At 38.5% G+C, this 21,360-nt stretch overlaps 1 protein-coding gene across 3 annotated transcripts; it reads left to right on the top strand.

The window, feature by feature from the left end:
* The first annotated feature begins 416 nt into the window (after positions 1-416).
* Positions 417-10,007, top strand: LOC137153929 (homeobox protein CDX-4-like). Of its 3 annotated transcripts, XR_010919954.1 has the most exons (5): positions 417-959; positions 5,838-5,918; positions 6,695-6,840; positions 7,274-7,530; positions 8,001-8,063. XR_010919954.1 is itself a non-coding variant. In XM_067549722.1 (4 exons), exons 1-4 carry the CDS (start codon positions 533-535, stop codon positions 9,559-9,561), a joined length of 861 nt encoding a protein of 286 aa, XP_067405823.1. In that variant the 5' UTR covers positions 417-532; the 3' UTR covers positions 9,562-10,007. The 3 variants fall into 3 exon arrangements, 2 of the variants coding, with proteins under 2 accessions (XP_067405823.1, XP_067405824.1); XM_067549722.1 differs by lacking the exons at positions 7,274-7,530; positions 8,001-8,063 and adding an exon at positions 9,355-10,007; XM_067549723.1 differs by lacking the exons at positions 5,838-5,918; positions 7,274-7,530; positions 8,001-8,063 and adding an exon at positions 9,355-10,007.
* Positions 10,008-21,360: the final 11,353 nt, after the last annotated feature.

Below are 21,360 nucleotides of genomic sequence, written 5' to 3'. Positions count from 1 at the left end.
TTAAGACTATATAAACAAATGCTTTAGACAAAAGTCCTCGTTTTAAAAGAGCTGAGGCAAAAATCCCCTTCATGACATATATATTGCAAGTATAGTTAAGTATATAGATTTTAAAAAACAAGTTTGTTTTGTTTTGTTTTTTTACTAGAAGCACACACAATTTCAACATCATTGTGGTGTGGTGGAACTGCTTAAGGAGAGTGGGAATGGGGATAGGATACATAAAAGATCTGTGAAAAAGGAAGCACTAGAACTAGCAGCAAGGTGGGGTTGCCTGGATAGTCAGCCCTTCATTTGAATGCAAATGTAATTATGAGGCAGGCAATTACCCTGACGTCAGACAAGATCTTGGTAAACCATTACCACCAGCACTTGGTGAAAACAGTTGTTGATAATACAGGATGAGGTAGAAGATTCCAAGTAGAATATCATTTATTAAGACCAGAAATAGAATTTTTTTTAAAAATAGAGTGACAGAAAACATTGATGAACAGGATGTCTTAACAAGGTACTTTCATCAGTTGCAACCATTATGTATGTGAGTTATTTTTTGGATAAAGAAACCAGCATGTATCCAGGATCTGTAAGGTGCAACAACAACCTACCAGTGCAAAATTTTGTCTCCACTCCATCCTATTCAGATTACATGGGATATCATCATGTGCCAAGTATGGACAACCATGGACAGTCTTCGGGAGCTTGGGGATCTTACTATGGTACGCAAAGGGAAGATTGGAATACTTATGGCCCAGGACCCTCCAGCACAGTTACTGCTGCACAAATGAATGGCTCATCTCCTGGGCAGGTCTCCTACAGCTCTACTGATTACAGCTCCCTGAATCCTGATGGATCTGGGGTTTTACCTTCTGTAGATACAATTAATGCAGAGCAAATCTCTCCCAACAGTCAACGGCACAGTTCTTATGAATGGATGAGAAAAACGCAATCTACCACTGCAGGTAAGTGAACTTTCAACCCCCTAAACATTTTTCTATTATATTTCACTGGTCTCATTTATAAAGAGCCTTAATTGGATCACATATGTAGCTGAATTGCTCATTATATTTAAGCTAACACTTTATAACTACGGTTTGAACTAAATTCGCACCAGTTTCACTATTCTCTTATAACTGTTTGGTAATGTTGCTGGTGTGGAATGGCTGCTGTGTTGTACCTTAGATATGGCTTGATTTCTTTGAATTATAAAGTGATCTTTGCACATACAGTCTATAATGCACTTTGAGATCCTTTTGGATGAAAGGTATTGTAGACACGTAAAGAATTATAAACGTTACATGCAGGAAACAGTATTCATAACAAAAAATATTTAACCAAAAGAAAAAGCATTTAATATGTTTTATGAGAAAGTGTTAAATGTACTTTTAAAAGTTATATTTGCAAAAATACTATGTCACTATCTTGCCAGTTATTGAGCAATGAATGTTTTGATATCTTCAGTTTGGCTTTATTCTTTCAACAATTCTTTAAAAGGGAATTTAGTTTAGACCCCCCCACACCCTCCCAAACTATGATGATAAAGCAATTTTCTCTTGGTGTTAGTACATTTTCTATTTCACTTAATGGATTTATCAATTGAGTAGGTACATCACCTGGCAAACGAACAGCCTTAATTATTATTTTATTGATTATATACATTTTTTTGCAGACTTGACAAGTCTCAATAGAAAGCTTCTCATTTTGGTTCAGTTTTCAGACTATCTTTAAAAGTAACTCCTTCTTGTGTAGCAGAATTTTGTTGTGTGTTACAATTAGACATTTAAAAATCTCCTTTCTTCAAACTGTCAGAGCCTGATTTTGTGACAAGCTGCAATGCCAGAAGAACCTTTCTGTATATATCAGCTGGATGTAGATTAGGTGTAGCTAGGCCTGCCAGTTGCTAAATCTATTGTTAAGGTTAAAAATAGTAAGTGTGTGTTACACATCTTCAAAGAAAATGGCCTAAGGAAAGAAGGGCAATTACAACTGGAACAATCTTACAGGATAAAGAAATTCAGTTACAGATGGTTTTTAATCACTCAAAAATGAGATTAGTTTTGCAATTGTTTCTCAGCCAAAATGTCCATATTTATTTTATATTTCATTTTTGGTAAAAAATAAAATAAAAATAAACCCTAGCCAGTCTTAAGATATCACAGTGTGTCCATATGGAGCCTGTAAATGGCCTATGTACTGGTTCCTCAAAACCAGACATATTTATAGGCCTGGTTTTCCACTCTCATTCTCTTGTGCAAATCAACAGTTTCATGCATGTAAAACTGATATAAGAGTTAGATGAGACCCAAAGAGCTGGTGCGACTGAATTAAAGGACAATGGGACAAAATTCATCCCTGATGTAACTCCACTGAATTCTAATTGGACTAGTATATTTAAGGAATAAAATAGATACAAAAAAATCAGGATGCCTAGTTCTATACAGTACTTAAAAGTTTACCATTGGAAGCTAGTAATAAGCCCAGGTCTTGCAAAGACTTATACATGGGCTTAATTTAATGCACTGTAGTCCCAATTCAGCCAAGCATTTAAGCAGATGCTTAAGGCCATCTTTATTCAGCAAAGCACCTAAGCACACGCTTAAATGCTTTGTGAACAGAAATAGACTGTTGAATTGAGGCCTTTGAATAGCCTCAACTGAACAGATAGTGAAGCAGGTAAGCCTTTACATGATCAGAGAGTTAGCTTCCCAGGGCCCAAGGTGTTGAGCACCTTCAACTCTCCCATTTGAATAGTTTGAGTTGACTCAGCACCTCACAGGATCAGGTCCAAAATGTCTTAATCTTGACAAAAATAAATGCCACTTGGGAAAATAAAAATCTACTGCATGAGTTGTCTATATAATGACGTTCAAGCAAGATTCCAAAAAGAGTTTGACTTTAAAAAAAAAAGAAGCTATTGAATGTAAAAGGCACTTAATGTTATTAGTGCAATTCACTAGTAATAGTTCCAATGTAAATGCAGTTACAACAATTTGCTAAAAAGTCACTACATTAAAAAAAAAACCCACAAAACTAAAACAAAGGAGATAAATTAAAAAATAAATAGGCATCATATGTTAACTGATCAGTGCTTTCTCTAGAAGATACAGCAATAAGTAACTTAAAACATTCTATCTTCTATAGAATTAAAAAAATCAAAGAGGGAAAAAAATAACATTGGGTTATCATATCCACCCTTACCAGTGTAGAATTAGCTATTAGCATTAGCTAGAGCTCTGGCCAGTCCAGTTTTACATGACTCTAGGAATAAGATTTCTAGCACTATCCTTCCAAGACTATTTCATTGTTTGATACAGCTCATTCTTAGGAAACTATTTCTGAAATATATGGCCCTGATCCTACAAAGATTTCGTATGTGCTTAATTTTACCCACTGTGAGTAGTCTGATAAAGCTCGACTTTATTTAAGCACATGTAAGTCTTTGCAGGATTGGAGCCAAAATGTATTAAATTAAATGAGGGAACTTTCCTAAATACATGGCTGAAGATATCAGTGGGGATTACAAAATAATGTTAAGGTCTTTTCTCTTAATGCATTAAATTTTAAATACATTTTATACAGTACATCAAAAATACTACATTTTGTTGGTTATATTTTAAATTCAGTTCCATCCAAAGCAAAGCCATTAAAAGTGATAAATCACCAAACCAATTCTCATGACAAAAATGAGGTAATAAAAAAAGAACATTATGATTTGGGACTTTTCAATATATTGGACTCACTTTGAAATTTAATTATTAATATATTTTCTTGTAAACAATTACAAATTACATGGTTCTCTAAAACTATATTTTCAAAGCAAATGTTAAAATTCCATCCTTCAAAAGCTACAGTGCAATTATGCTGGGTTTTTAAAAACAAGAAACCGACATTATACAACAAGAATTTTTTTTAAAATTCAAAGAGAGTCAAGCTAGATGCCTTTCAAGACAGGCTACCACAAATAGAAAGGAACACATCCCTATTTCCCCAGCATCTGGTCCTGTTCTCATTGGAGTCAAAAACAAAATCCCCATTGATTTTAATGGTGTAGGCTCAGAACTTAAATCCAATTCACTTTTAAACCAATTCAAATAATGGTATAAAATGAAACTCGGTGTTTTTTTCTCTTTCTTTGCGAGGGGTGGAAGGGAAATGGAGGGAGGAAGGAAGACACATTTGTATAGAGGTCCAGAGAGATTATTTCAAACCTCCTAAGAAGCGCATGTGGAAATTGTAGGGGGAGCAATCTGGCAAACAACACTCACAAAGATATCAGGAAGAAGTTCAGTGGGACTATTGACAAGAGTGAAGATTACTCATGCATGGCTTGCAGGAACAGGCCTTAGACGTGTATTCTGTTTCTACTATGTTACACACATTTTATATAGCTGTATGTATTTAGATAGCCAGTAATGTACAATTAGTTTAGATGTCATCACAACAAAAATCAGCTGGAAAATGAAATAGGAAAGAAGCCAAGAGAAAAGGGGCCAGGTTCCAGTTTTACTGCTAATTTATTTCACTTTGTAATCCAGTTGTGACATCTATTTTTTCCCTGGGATGTATTGTCTTGGGTTTTGAGGCCTATTTGTCATATTGAGGCAACAGACCCTTTTAACACTTCTCTCTGCTTTGATATGCAGCCCTGTCTCTCCCTTCTCTCTCTTTTCTTCAGGAGTTATACTGCCGGAAAGGGTGATGATTTTCACAGCAAATAAAGAGGCCTTCTCCTAGGTTTATTGTCTTCAGAAGAAACGCTCTGTGAATTTTATGGCCACGGGGAATGGGATAAACTATTCCCTCCTCGCCACCCCGTTGAATCTTGGTTATATTTACTGATTATGGAGAAGCTAGAATAACCCTATTGAATTTTAACTCTAGTTTTCACAAGTTAGAGTAATGGCTTAAAGTGTAATTGGAACATAATATCTGAACCATTGTTAACAAAACAACCATCATTAAAGGAAAATATTTCAAAGCCAGGATTTTAGCCATCCTAGGAAAAACAAAATATGGGTTGAAATATTCATCAAACTAACATAACCAGTAAATATGACTTTTAGTGATAGAAAAATGTCCTATTTAAAGTAATATTGGGTTTAGGAAATCGCCCTAAATTGTGTACATCTCAAAATGTCTGTAGCTCCAATCTTTAGATAAACCACCAGGTACAAATCAGCTGTGTTGTAGTCTACAAATTAAAAAGCCATGAGCAAAAGAAACACTCCTTCAACTATTTCTGTCCCTTTCTTTTTTTCCTGAGATGAAAGAGAGTCTGACATTTGTTTAGGGCTTGTAAATTCCAAACCAATTGGCTTGTGTTTCTGAATGTGAAAGAGGTTCTTGATAAGATCTTCTTGTAACTCTTTTGTGTGGCGTGTGCTTCATCTTAACACCTCAATGGAGTTTAGGGAACCACTTTAAAGGAGTCTTTGTCCTACAGTTTGTCCCAAAAAAACCTCACATCAAAAACAACCTGGGAAGATCAGAAGGATTTTACAAAAACAAAAAAACAAAAACCACAACCACCAGCACACACACACCACCCTACCCAATCAACTTTGGAAAGTGCTAAAGAGAACAAATACATTACAGAATGATCTCTCTCTATTAACGCCTGATGAAGACTTGATTAATAATCTTATCAACAGAAAATGTTCAAATATGAAAGCTTATCATCCAAACACCAAGTAATAGTCATAGTAATATATTAATCCATCATATTTAAGAGCATGTATTATCTGATTATGTTTTGGGATGGGGAGATATTAAGATTATTTTTGTACACAAATGTTAAGGCCTGGTCCAGCACATTACCAAGTGCCTTCAATTCCCAATAGGAATTGAAGGCACTCAGCACCCCATCGGATCAAGCCCAAGAGGCATTCAGCACCCTACAAGCCTGGGCCTTTATTTTGCAGGTAATTCTAATTAAATATTATTGAATTGGTAAATATGTCTTAAAACTAAAAAAGGTCATTGATAAAGAACATTTTTACAATCTGTTTTTAGTAGAACTTTTCTTCAATTCCATGTTTGGCAGAGATGTGAAACCAAAGTCTTTATTTCTTATGATACCTTGGTCGTACATCTCAGCCAAACATAGAATTAGATCGTGTTTCTGAAAAAACAGTGGGTGGCTGAATTTTAGTGCTGGGGGAAGTTACTCCTGTGATGCATGGGTATGCATTCGCACACACAAAGAACACAGGAATCACTTCACCTGACAGTGAAATACAGTCACCTCTGGGATAGAAGATAGCAAACACCAACAGTTTATATACTTACATTACATTATATGTATAAAGTGCTTTAGGATCCTCTCAGAAGAAAGATGGCATCGAATATTTATTTTGAAAAATAATTTTGATTGCTGATTATTTTTCATGTATTAGTAATAAAAACTAACTAGGGGAAATTATTAAGACATTACTCCTAGAGTCATAATGGAAGAGAAAGCATTAATTAAAGAATAGACATTAAGAGATCTGGATTCTGCTTACAGCTATGCTATAGGCACACTGTGTGACACTGGATAAGTCACTTAACCTCTCTGTACCTCAGTTTCCCCTATCTGTAACATAGAGAAAATAATACTATGTGGGCAATGTGAGGCTGAACTAATTAATGTTTGTAAAGTTCTTTCAGATCATCTGATGGAAGTCACAGTATTAAAATATATGTTTTTGTTAAACAGGTAAAACAAGAACAAAAGAAAAGTACCGAGTTGTTTACACAGATCACCAGAGACTAGAATTAGAGAAGGAGTTTCACTGCAACAGATACATTACAATAAGAAGGAAGTCTGAACTTGCAGCAAACCTGGGACTGTCTGAGAGACAGGTAAATGGAGTATATACAAGATTTTCTACATATCCATATTTACAGGCCAGGTCTTATTAACTGTAGTATCAGAGATGATAAGCCATTGAATTTAGTGCTGATGTTCTATAAGTAACATAGGATCAAGACACAGGTGATTGGTTGAATGAATAAAGCTGCCATGGCTATAGGAGCTATAGAAAATGTTAAATACAGCAGCCATAAACCTGCAGTTATGTGTGTTTTCTGGTTACTATGTGGGCAAAGTTTGAATGACTGAACATAAAGAATTAACCTCAAACTACAGGCATGGAAAAGCACTCCTAGCCTACAAACCAGCTAGTCACTTGTATACAGCTGGAACTTTAAAAAGACACAGCTTAATATAACATAGCATTTTTTTAGTTCTGTCTTTTATAACTGTAGCATTCTCCGCTTTGCTTCATTCTTGCAGTCGCAACAAAATGGTGGCCCAGAAGAGATCTACAGCATCACACTCAGTTCAGCTATCAGCAGACAGAATGAAAATGGAGAATGCAAATAGCAATAAAACACAATGTCTATGTATTTTTTTGTTTTGATTTATTAATAGTATTTTCTGTGGGCCATATCTGCCTTTGATCAATGTGAAGTCAGTGCCTGGACTGAGGGTCTTATATAGCCCTGGATATTTAGCCAGCAGTTTTTTCACCACTGCTTTACATTCCACAGGTAACACACAGGTTACTTTAAATCAGAAATTTTAGGGCCAAGTTCTTATCCCTATGTACAATTCAGGGCCCTGATTCAGGAAAGCCCTCAAGCACATGCTTAAATTAATCTCTAAAGTTAAGCACATGATTACATGCTGTCCTAAATATGAATGTTTCTCTGGGGCCCAGGTATGCAGGCACTATTCAGAATCTATAGGGATTCAGGGAAGGGAATTTCCCCCCTCCAGAAATCACTGGATTGGATCGAACACCTGTGGAGCAAAGCTCTGTGCTGTGTGGGGGATATAAACTAGTTCCTGGGGTCCCAGAATCCTGCCCCTCCTTGCACATCAGAACTTTACCAGTTCTGCTGAAGTTAGAGGAGGGACAGGATTTGGTAATATTATACAAACCATCACTTCTCCAATACCTTAATGACCAGAGTGCCTCTTCCCTGGGTAGATCTAACTAAGATATCTTTCTTTTTAGAGCATCAGAAATGTGTCCTCTTCTGAGTAAATATATTCAGCTCTTTTGAATAGTCTCCTTCAGTTGCCTCGTATTCCTCCACATGCAGGCTGAGAAACATGAAGTAGAATGAGATCAATTAAAGAAAAAAAGACAGACATTGGATTTTCAGGAATACATAGTGTAAGCCAGCCTACCTACATTACACTAAAGAGATTTCTCACGTAACCAGTGCAACTGCCTAGAATCAGCAAGTAGTTATCTGTTATTTTCAGTTACTTTTCTCCTCTATAAGGAGCCCTATTTGGGAATGGCAAATTGTGCCTTTTATTAATGCGGCCTTTTATTTTATTGCAAGTAATATTTTAACAAAATTTGTAATTATCTAGCAGCATTTCTAAAACACACAGCTTAGACATAGCTAAATGCTGTTTATCTCTGTGATTCAGTTTCTCCACCTGTGTATATATAACGGGTCTAATGACAGTGACTTTGTAAAGCACTTTGAATTCTATCAATGAAAAGCACTATATGAGGTGGTGTTATTATCATCATCATCATCATCTGTAAATGATGAAAATGGTAGGATGCATAAGGAATGTCATGGAAAATACTGAAATGATTATAATACCTTATACATATCAGTGTTACGTGCTCACGTGCAATACTGTGTTCCGGTCTGGCCACCCATCTAAAGGAATATAGTAAAAACACAAGAGGTTCTGAAATGAATAAGTGAGGACATAAAAGAGGTATACAAGATAACAAATGACATAATGAAGGTAGACCAGGGGTTCCTATTTACCTCTTCTCATAATACAAGGTTTTGGTGGTACATAATTAAATTGAAAAGGCAGCAGATTAAAAATTGATAAATGTAAACTCTTTTTATATGCATAATTAGTCTCTGGAATTCACTGTCACTAGATATTATTGAGGTCAAGAGTAGAGCAAGATTAAAAAAGAATGAGAACATCCACCGTTATGTTAAATAACTTTTTTTAAGTGTGGAAGGTAATAAACTCTCATGCTTCAGGACATAAATGAACCTTCTCTTAGGGGCAGATTCCATAATTGCACCTTCCTCAGAAACATCTGGTACTGGACACTGTCAGAGAAAAGATATTGAAGTAGAAGGATCTTTGGTCTTTTCCAGTAAGGGTAATTCCTATGTTGCTGTAGTTCTAATTAAAACATAAAATATCTGTAACATGGGCAGGCATGAGAAAGTTTCTATTAGCTATAATATGGTCGCATAATAACAAAGGTTTTTCACTGCTTAACACTAATTTTTCCTTTTCTGTAGCTAATGTTATTATAGAGACAGCTCTAACTACTTCTCCGAATTAAACATACACTGTTTATAACATTTCAGGTGAAAATCTGGTTTCAGAATCGCCGAGCCAAGGAGAGGAAAATGATCAAGAAGAAAATCTCTCAGTTTGATGGCAGTGGGGGCTCAGTTCAGAGTGACTCTGGTTCAGTCAGCCCAGCTGAGATATCTAACTCTCTGTTCCCACCACCACATGCAATAAATGGATTACAGCCCATTGAGATACAGCAGGTCATAGTCTCAGAATGAACAGGAGAAAGTGAAAAGGATTAATGTTTTTCTCCTCTTGAAATGTCAGTTTTGTAAAGGACAGTTCTCATTCAACTTGTTTCAGAGTGCTGCCTGCCCTGCAGAGAAAGTAGGACTGTTTTCAAAAAGTTTTTATCATTGCAGCTATCTCAAGAAACCCTTGCTGCTAAGATTCATCACTCAGAAAACTTTGAGTAGGAGATAATTTTGCTTCAGATACTGACAGAGTGAAACAACTGAAGACTCACGTGAACGTAGTCCTAGTCTGTTTATATATTGTGAAAAAATTGTTGCTGAACTGATTATAATGGACTAATATACCTCGAAATGTATGATGCTGGGTGTATTTGCTCATTACTTTTTAAAAAAATACAATTAGAGTAAACTGTAGCTGTTTACAAAATGCCATCTTTTAAAAAAAAGACAATAAAAGAAATGTTTTAAAACAAGAAATAAAGTTCTGTTCTATATAGGATTTCATTTCATGCTCATCTTCATAGTATCTTATAATCTACATATACAGTGTTATGCTACAATCTTGGCAACCATTGAATGGCAAAATAAACAATAATAAAAGCCATTATATCAATATATTGCATCTAGCTAAATAAAAAGTATCATATTTGTCCTACATAACTGTACACAATACATTCAAGTTTTCTGAATACAATAATATTTCAAATGTATAGAATTATATAGCAAACCTGCCCAGAGCTGTTTAATAGTAAAAACTTTAGCAATTTGTCAGCTATATAGACTCAACAGTACATGCCAAATAGTTCAAAAGATGTAAATATTAGTTCACTCTTCAATGATTGTATATATTATTGTTTAAGAATGAGAGGGCAGACAGTATGCGAAGGAAGTCTAATATTATCAAGTTGTTCAGTAATACTGTAACAAGTTCTGTTTATCTATTGACCTAAAAAGCTTAGAGTCAAATATCAGGCCCTGGCTAGCTGCAGGCACTTCCCACTGAATTTAAATAAGATGTGTGTGTTGGTCCATGGGCAGAAGGTAGCCCTTACAAATCATTTGGGATGATAGGTAGGATACCAGCAAGAGTGCTAGAGTACAGTGAGTAATCAGTAGCAGCAGCCTAGCATTTACAAACAACTCTATAACCTTACCGTCACGGGGTACTTCCCTCCAGCCTACTCCTTGATGCCCTGCAAGTCTGTTGCACACAGCACCCCCCAAAGGTTCTTTCCAATCAATTATCCAAACTTAGACTATTTCAAACATATGCCCCCTTCTTAGGGCTTGTTTTACCGAGTCCTTATATAAAGTATAAACTCGCTTCCTTAATGACCCCAAGTCATCCCACTTTGGGTTCATCTAAGAGCCTTGGTCAGCTCTCACTTGTTCAGGAGACTCCCCAGCTCTCTTCCTGTGGAGCTAAGATTGTACTGCAAGTGATCATTCCCCCAAACAGGGACTCCAGCTCTCCTCCTGGCTCTGCAAGTCTCCTGGCCTCAGGTCCTTAAAGATACAGTGAGGATTTTTCTCCCAAGTAATACTTATTCCCAAACTTCCTCTCTATCAGTAGGTCCTCGGTCCTTAAATATATGTACTGGATGTTTCAAAATCTTTAAGAGCCATATCACATGATGGGGTGGACTGACTGCTAGACACTACTCTCCCTTCCCCTCCTCCCCCCCCTTTCACAGCTGATCTATAACCTAAAAGTTAACACCTGGCCATGTTCTCCATCCTGGAGGTACTTCCTGCCAAGCCACTGAGAGATCTTAGCAATGTCCTTGACTTTGTCACAAAAATGTGATATCAAAACTTGGGTTCCTTTCTGCTGCAAATACTTCATCCAGTGAGCCTCATCTTCTATGGTCCTTGGATATCATAATTGACAGTAAGCAGGACCTCTAGATCATCTAATCCTTTAGCCACATCTAAAGTATGTAACAAAACTGGGACTTTACCCTGTATTATGGCTACCTCCTGCTCTTGTGGAGAAGAGCTCCCTGATATGCATATGCACACATGCCCCTCTGAATTAAGGACATCATTATCTATGTTCAAGTTCCTTTCAGGTCCCCAAAGACTTAAGAGCTACTTTGTACTGCCTACAGCTCTTAGTAGCTCACACACAACACCCATTTTTGTTCCTTTTGTATCTCTATTGCTTTATGATTTATGTTAAGCTCAGCAGGAATACTCTATTTTTTCTTTTTCTTTGAGGTAGATCCCTTCTTCTGCATTGTGTTCTGAATGGGGCTTTCCACCACATCTCCCAATCCTCCTGTCAGTAAGGGATTTTCTGTTACCTAGTCTTCTCTGCATTCTAATTCTTGGTGACCTGATGTTTTTGTAATCATTGTTGTGTCTCTCTTGTCTTCAGCTGATCAACATACCTGGATGCCACCTGGGATTCTTTTTCTGACATAGCTTCACTCCCTCTTCTCAGCATGCTTCCAATTCATTCTCTGGGACCATTATGTCTGTTTAGGCCCTTTTGCTTTTTGTTGGTCTCTGGCTGCTCTTTACTTTAGTCTGGACTTTCAGCTGGTTTTGGAGCTTACTTAGTTCCTTCCATAGCAAAAAACACTGCTGCTCCACAGACACTTTCTCCATCCTCATATGGCTCAGCTCCTGCTCCCATTGGACAGCTTGTGCCAGGATCTTTCCAAGTGACAAACGGGTCTCCTCTAGCTCACAACAACACTAACAGATTTGAGTTTGTAGCTTGAGATTTTTGGCTTGGAGATGATACATGGAAGTGGCCTTCTCCTCTAATTCACCCCGTTCCATCATTGCATAGGTCTGCTGTGTAGTTGCAGAGACAACTGGCAATACTGCAGCTCCTCTCTGGAATGGTATCTCGGGATACACAGTCAGTTGTGAACCACCAGCTCTCCCATCAGAACAATCTTCCTCGTGACCTGAAGTGTTAATCAACTCTCCTGTGTTAACACCAGCCTCTTGGTATGTTGCTTCTATGCTCATCACCTTATCACATTTTCACAAATGTTCCAGTGCCCTGACCCTGCATTCCTATAAGGCTCCAGACTCGCCTTTCCCTCAAACCAGCAGCTTCTGCCAAGGAGTGCAGTGCTACTGCTTCACTGGACAACCCGCCAGAGCTCACTGGCCTTGGTCTCCAGCTCATTTTCCAGCTCAGTGACCCACTGCTGAGTTTCTCTAGTTCCCAAGCTTCAGCCACAGCATATTTCCACTTATTCTTGTAGTGGGAGTTCTTCAAAACTAGCAGATATTCCGCCTCCTTCAGTCTGTCTTCTAGGAGGGCAATGTTCCTTTTGAGCCTCTGTTCAGTTTTGATCCTTCAGACATCTGCTCTTTCAAGTGGTTTTTCTCAGCCTCCACCTACTCCACCTGTGTCTTGAGACTTCATTTCTGGCACATCTCTACTTGTAGCAGCTCCTGTGTCCTAGTGTTGGGCCCCCAAATCTGACACAGAGTACGTGGATGTGAGTGACTTGCTTACTGCTTGGTTCAGCCTTCCTGAGCCACCAGTTGAATGGAGTGACAGTTCTGTTATTCATTCCCACATGTGCAAAATGTTTTCTTTTTGCCATGTAGCAATGTCTTCATTTCATTGACTACTATAAAATAATTCCCTTCTTCTACCTGCCTTTCACTTTCCAGATCTGCTTCTACCTGCTTCGTTCATTTGTGCTAGCAGTCAGGCCCTCCAGGAGTATCTGGGAATGTTTCTCCTTTAATTCTTGGATTTGACTTCCTGTACCACTATCCAATTCTACATAAAAATCCTTCATCTGGGCCTGCAGTTTATGACATTGTTTGACACCACCAATCTTGTTGCTGTTGCTTGCCCTCCATATGCATATTTGGGAGTGGGGAGGGGTTAAACATGTCACCACCAGGGAAGGTGTTGTGTCTCACTGCTCAGATACAGTTCCTTGATGGGAGGGGACACTGCATCTACCTTCTAATACAGTATTATCATATGGTACTGCCCTCCAGTTTGTCCCCCTGTGGCCCTGCATGTGTGTTGTACTCAGTGCCCCCTCGGGTTCATTCTCATCAATTATCCAAATTTAGATTGGTTCAAACATGTGCCCCCTTCTTAGGGCCTGATTACTGACTCTTTCTATAAAGTATAACTTACATCTTTAACAGCCCCAGGTCACCCCACTGTGGGTTTATATAACAGTCCTGGTCAGCTCTTGCCCCCTTTGTGGAGCGAGGGTTGTACTTCAACAGCTCATTCCCTCAAACAGGGAATCTCCAGCTCCCCTCCTGGAGCTGACAGTACTTCAGCCTGCTGTATGGCCTTAGTCAGCTTCTCACCCATTTACTCCTTAGGCTAAGAGGGTTTGGCAGCCTTCTCCTGCTGGTGTTTGATGGAGGAGGCAGCATTTATGCTAGTCCTCTTCTCCCATCCAATCTCCTAATTGGTTGGATGAGTGGGAAGCCTTGCCCCCATCCTCTCTACAGAGCTCCTGGCCCCAGGGCCTTAAAGATACAGTGCTACGGCTTTTCTCACAAGCACCACTTATTGCCAAGACCACTTCCTCTCTATCAACAACCCTTATGTCTTTATATATGTATTGGACCTTACAAAACCTTAAAGGGCCATGCCATGTAGTGGGGTGGACTGACAGTTAGACACTTCTGCCCTTAAAGGGGAAGGTCACCCTGTCACAGACACCTTCTCTGTGATATGGAAAGGAAAGTATTTTACTAAAGAACTATCATTTTGGTTCAACAGGTAATTACAACCAAGGACAAGAAAAAAGAGACACAAAGAGTAAGAAAAATACCAACAGTTATTCTCTAAAAAACTTCCTCATGTCTCAAACATATTCATTACTTCAACAGGGTTGAACTCTTTTTCTCAGAACTAAAGGATCAAATTCTGCCTTTGTTAGAGTCATCCAGTATTAAGGCCCCCGGGAGCAAAAGACTGGTATCACATTTTTTAATGCCAGGTGATGCTAACCAAATGACTCTTTATCTGGTTTTAAAGTTAAATAACTGGTTACTTTCACCGCTTTCGCAATTTATTTAAAGACGTACCACATAATTGCTGTAAAATGGTTCCCAAGATTCTAGCATAACATTCGCTATTATTACTACTTTTTTTTTTTGGTAGAAGGAAATGTCTATGGTTATATTTTCAGGCAGCAAATCTGTAACCTATGGATCATTAATCGTTTTCTGAGTGATTTCTCCAAGTTACCTCCTAGAATATTCTATTCATATTGAATTAAATAAATGCCCACAGTTCATTGCAAGCAAACTGCAAACAGTAAATCTTCTGTGTACATGTAGGAGTCAATCATTGCAGCTTCTATAAGGTGTGACCAAAGTCAGATTATTAATGGTGCATAGGCTAGTCAAAAAGTGTGCAATCATATTATTGGAGGCCTATTTGTATGGACACTTTGTGGGACAGTGAATCATATCTATTAACACAAATATGCTTAAAATAGTATGCCTCAGTTTATGCCAGAAGGAACATATCTGCTAACAGAAGACTAAGCCCATATATATGCTACTCTGCATTGTCCATTCAAATAAAACATGTATGCATCTGTTCTGATGAAAGATTGGAGGGGATGGTTTCCTCAGTTTGACTAGGTCTCGTGCATATATTGCCCCTTTGTAGACTTAAGGACAAAATGATGGCTGGCTAAAATATGGTATGGATGAAGGAGGCACAGAGAGTCCTTCTCCCCACTCCAGCACTTCTGTCAGGACGCAGCCATAATGCTTTACAAATGCAAGAGGGAACATGTCTGGAGTAGGGCAATTGCCTTACTATTCCAATAGCCCCCACACCAGCAAATATCTGGAGGCCAGTTCTCACAGAAGGGCAGGTTTCAGCTTTTCTAAAGGTCTCAGTCACTGGTGATCAAGCTCACCCTGACACCCAGTAGTGTTATAATTATTCCTACTGCTCTATGCAGGCTTAATTCCGCCAGCCACAGCTACTCAGGACACCTCCCCCTCCCCCACCAATGCTTCTCTGGCTCTTGAATGCTTAATTGAGACATAAATGAAACTTGTTAAAGAACAGTGTGAGATTTTGCAAGTAAAAAAAGGGCTACAAACACATCATGAAATGCGTATTTTTCTAGTACTTTAAGAAACTGCTGCCTCTCTTAGACCATATCTACTCTACAGGGGCTATAGTAGCATAGCTGTGGTGCTATAGTTATGCCAGCACAATCCTACAGTGTAGATGCCACCTACAGCAATAGATGCGGTTTTTCTCTCATTACAGAAACACTACCTCCCTGAATGACGGCAGCCAGGTTGACAGAAGCATCCTTCGGCCAACCTAGCTATTGTGTCACGCAGGGGTGTGGATTTTTCACACTTCTGAGCACCATAGCTATGTCGACCTACATTTTAAGTACAGACCAGGCTTTAGTGTCTGATGTTATTCCAGCGAATTAATTGTAGGTATCAAGGGATGCTTGCTAAATAATTAGCTTTTTATAACTTCTAGATGAACAGGGAAACCTTTAAGCAAGTCCCATCAAAATACTACTGTCAGCAGCACCACATGGATGGATTTTAAAAAATATAAATAAACAAGTAAATAATATCTTCTCTTCTGGTACTCATCTAATGTATCAGTAGGAAGCTTTTAGCTGAACTGTTAAAAGATTAACAAACAACAGTAACATTTAGACTTGAAATAGCAGTTTATATTTTCAAAGCACTGTATAAAAATTAACTCATCAATCCTCACCATATATGTGAGAAGTTGGTAAGTATTTTCCCATTTTACAGATAAGGAACATGGCACACAATTAACTGGTTTGCCCCAAGGCCACTCAGCTAGTCTGTATCAGAGCTGGGATTAGAATTCAGGCATTCCTAGCTTCCAGGGCCATTCTGTTGCCCTGCTGCCTTCAAATCAAGAAGCAAGAGTGGCATGAAAAGACATCTGCAAAGCTTTTGGAAACATATTACAAATTATTCACTGAATAGATGCACAGACAGGAATTTTTGTTACCTAAACAGGCCTTCTTTCCAACAAGTTTATTGTACAAACTGAAATCAAAGCTTCATCTAGCTGTTTATCTGGTTTAAATCCAAGATCATTCAAAGCTAACATGCTGCAGTCCCCACACAAGTTGTGGTTTGCCCACTAGTTTTTCTGAGATACCAGGCTGCCAAGAAGCAGGGGCATGCACAAGGGAGAGGGACAAGCAGGGGCACAGCTTTCCCCATATTAATTTAAAAATATGTATTTCTGTTCTGGCCCCAGACCCAGATGCTGCTCCAGCGGCTTACTGCCATTCGCCGCCTCAGACCCAGTCGCTACTCCAGCTCTGGACCCAACCCCAGGCTGGTGCTTTAACGTGCCCTTCCAAAAACAGTCAAATTTAAATTCCTGCACACACCTGTGCCAGGAAGTGTCATGTTGGTACAAGAAAGGGAGTGGCACAGCTGCTGAAAGCACAAGATTATACTTCAGAACAACGGCCATTGTTTGTCTATGGGGATCTCATCTAAAATGGGATTTTGAATTTAGATGTGGATGTGCTATAATGTGTGTTGTGAATTGAACAGAAAGAAAGAATGGAGCATGTATTTAAACCCCAAGAGGACATTTTAAGTAGATCCACTTTTTTCTATGAAAAATGTTGATGGAACAAAAAATGTCATTTTCTTTGAAAATTTTCTATTAATTTTTTTGCGTTTTCATTAAAAAATTAAAATGTTTTGGTTTATGGCAAATAAAAAGTGAAACTTTTCAACTGACCAAGCACAATTTTTCAGTTAAATAAAAAAGGATTTTTTTCCTAATGAAAACCCCCAAAATGTAGTCAAAAATGGTAATTTATTCTGGAAATTCCCATTTTGACAAAATAGACATTTTTGGTCAAAAATCTTTGTGGCTGAACATTTTTAACCAGTTCTGCTTTAAAGGACTTAAAAAATATTACTAAAGATTTTGGGCTTGAACATATGATTCTGCACTGGACTCAGATGACTCTATGCCATCTTTGCCACCAATTCTGGTCCCAGATCACAGTACATCTTAGAACTGCTCTACACTGCAGCCTTTTGTACCTACCTGCCATGGGCTTACATCAAGAGAGAATAGCCCTGGCCACATCTCCTGCCATCCTCAGCCAGTCCTCTATGTAAGGAATCAGGATAGGAAGTCAGCGTAGAGCAATTACACACCAGCTCTATGACAATCCCTACAATGGGGATATTCTGCAGGGCCATTTAAAGTCTCTGTTATGTCCCCTTAATGTGCGAGAGCACAGTAAAGTGGCTGCTTCATAAGGCACAATTTGGCTGTTTATATTTAATTTTTATATCAGTGACATCCCAGGGTGAGAATAAAAAGTGAAGGATAAAAATAACTTTTCCCAATATTTATCTTGCCTCCACTGAAGCCTTCTCCATTGACTTTAATTAGATTCTCTCTTAGCACTGTAAGGCAATTAAAAAAAAAAAGTAAATCAAGTAGGATCTGTCACACCCAGTGGGCATAGTCTCCAAGATCTCACACTTCCTGTCTTTTACACTTCATGTAAATATAAAATGACTAGACTGCAAATCACTGTTTAAATTCAGCTATTTGGCTGATATTATTGGGCCACAAACCAGTGAGGTGCTTTAAAACCATACTGATACCAAAGAGAATCTCTGCATCTCACACCAACCTAATACCAGCAGACAGCAAATCCTATTTCTTTGAATTATTTTTATTTTTAGGAGGAAGACTGCAGCTCAGTCAATGGTTTGCCAACAAGTGCTTTTCTCAGGACCACTTTCAATAAATACTTAATCAAGAACCAATGTTTTTGCTATTGAATTAATATGAAAGCACAGTGTCTTATCACACATTGCAGCACGCTTATGTGCAATGAAGTACCCAACTATTTGGATTCATGAATACAATCCTATAACTGATCTGTAAAAAATAATGTACTTAAAAACAGACTAGTGATTGGAAAGACCCACAACACCAGATCTGAAAATTTCCCAACTTTTAGAGAAAAGTGCAGAATCCAAACCCAGACTTCACCACTAAACTGCTATCTACAGAAAAGGCCAAATCAAAACCTTGGATCAGAATACTTCAGAACTTTTCAGGGCCAGATATGGAGCCTAATTTTGCAACTTGGACCCAACTCTGGATTAGACACTAACAGTCACTACTAAGGGGCACAGAACTAAATATTCCTGCATAGAGCAAATTACTTCCTGGACTTAAAATACCACCAAAAATTTTTTTAGTTCAGCCTTCCCTGAGTTCCCATCACTCTCACATCAACCATGCACCTGAATCCAGCAAATTAGCCTGTTCAAAGATGCCTATTGACTTGCATATGTTAACCAGTCCTGTACAAAGTGCTTAAGATATCTCAAAGAGATGTTGGATGCAGATAAGTGGGAACAAATTCCCATCAAACACACAAAATAAGCAGTGATCATAGGAATCACAAAAGTGTAGGCATGGAAGGAACTCAAAAGGTCATCTAGACCATCCCCCCATATTGAGACAGGATAAAGAAAGAAAAAGAGGTACACGCAAGATTGCTAGTGGGATGCAATATGAAAAAGAGAACCACAATATCATGAAAATCAGCTGTACCCTTGTGTAACATTTCCAGTCAATCCAAACAGAGAAATACCTTTACTTTCCAAACAAATACTGGGTAATATTAATACATCCTTTTGGGGCTGTTTCTAAAAAGTTTAAGCCTCAGATATTTGACAGACAGCATCAACATGGATAATAGTTTGGTAATTTAAAAAATTCTAAGGGATGCCCTTTAAAAAAGATAACTTTATAATAACACAGAGAGGCAAATTTTGATCCCCTTACACATGTTTAGTAGCACCACTAGGCCCATTAACTTCAATGGGAGTATTTGTAGATTAACCTCAGTAAGAGTATCATAATCTGTCCATGAATAATTATGAAAGTGAACTGTATGGTCTAGTGGCTGTGCAGAGCCCTGATTCTAACACCAGCTTCCGCCAAAACTTCCAACAAGTCACTTATACTCAATCCACAAAGATATTTATGTGCCTAAACCCCAGATTTAGGCACCTAAATCTCAGGTTTAGATGCCTAAATCCCAGGCTCCACTGTGATCCACAAAACTCCTGCCAAACACCAAAAGTTCCTAAACTCATTCAGCACCTATGTTTTCAGTATAAAAGTTCCCTGCGTGCCTATCTTTCTGCCTCTGGGCATGCATACTGCTCCCTAACTCTACACATTCAGTCACATCTGCCACCTAAGCCCAGAGCAATCCACAAACTAGGGGAAGACAGGCATTCGCACATATCTCACATGTGGGGCCTGATCCGGAAGGCATGCTGAGGCTGCCTCCTGGATCAGCTCCTATTAAATATCTGGCCATAGGCAGAGATAGTAGTGGTGGTGTTCACCTTGTAAGAGAGCCCACTGTTTAGAGCATATGTTTGTGATACAGGAGACCCAGGTTCAATTCCCCCCTCTGCCTCAGTGGGAGAAAGGCATTAAACAGGGGTCTCCCACATCTTGCTAGCATAGAATCATAGAAATGTAGGGTTGGAAGGGACCTTGAGATGTCATCTAATCCAGACCCTGAGCTGAGGCAGTGTAAGTAAACCTAGACCATCCCTTTGTCTAACCTATTCTTGAAAACTTACAATGATGAGGATTCCACAACCTCCCTTGGCAGCCTATTCCAGAGCTTCACTACCCTTATAGTTAGAGAGTTTTGCCTATACCTACCCCAAATCCCTTTGCTGCAGGTTAACCCATTACTTCTTGTCCTACCTTCAGTGGACATGGAGAATAATTGATCACTAACTCTTCATAACCGCCTTTAACACATATGAAGACTGTTATCAGACCCCTCCCCCCCCCCCAGCCGAGTCTACACATCCAGTTTTTTTAACCTTTCCTCAGAGATCAGATTTCCTAAACCTTTAATCATTTTTGTAGCTCTCCTCTGGACTTTCTACAAATTTTTCCTAAAAAATTGGACTGAGGCTTCACCAATGAGTAGAGTGCAACAATTACCTCCCATCTCCCACATAAAACAACACTCCTCTGAATTCACCCCAATTGCCTTTTGAGCAATTGCATGACATTGCTGACTCAAATTCAATTTGTGATTCACTATAACTCCTCAGATCCTTTTTGGCAGTGCTACTGTCTAGCTAGTTATTCCCCATTTGTAGTTGTGCATTTGACTTTTCCTTCCTAAGTGTAGTACTTTGCACTTGTCTTTACTGACTTTCATCTTGTTGACTAAATACCAATTCTCCAATTTGTCAAGGCCGTTTTGAATTCTAATTCTGTCCTCCAGAGTGTTTGCAATCCCTCCTGCAAATTTAATAAGCATACTTTCCATCCCATTATCCAAGTCATTAATAAAAATATTGAATATTAACAAACCCAAGACAGACCCCTTCAAAACCCCACTAGATACATTCTCTCAGTTTGATAGCCAGCCATTGATAACTACTCTTTGAGTACAGCTTTTCAAACAGTTATACACCCACTTTGGAGTACTTTCATCTAGTCCACATTTCCCTATTTGCTTATGAGAATGTCATGTGGGACTATGTCAAAAGCCTTACTACAATCACGATACATCACATTTACAGCTTCCCTCACATCCAGTAGGCCAATAACCCAGTCAAAGAAGAAAATTAGATTGGTTTGACATTCATTCTTGACAAATCCATGTTGGCTATTATTAATCTTAGGCGGCTCCCTGCCTAGAGTGCTGGCTTTTGTACACTGCGTTCTTAAGTGCCTATCTCTCCCCATTCATTGTATTGGGAGCTTAGGCAATGGCTTTGTGGATCAACGTGGTG

The sequence above is a fragment of the Emydura macquarii genome, unplaced genomic scaffold, assembly GCF_026122565.2.
Source record: "Emydura macquarii macquarii isolate MOO-44397 ecotype Brisbane River unplaced genomic scaffold, CSIRO-AGI_Emac_v2 contig_1253, whole genome shotgun sequence".
Lineage (NCBI taxonomy): Eukaryota > Metazoa > Chordata > Testudines > Chelidae > Emydura > Emydura macquarii.
The sequence above is the reverse complement of the archived record's forward strand: the minus strand, read 5'-3'. Positions and strand labels throughout refer to the sequence as shown.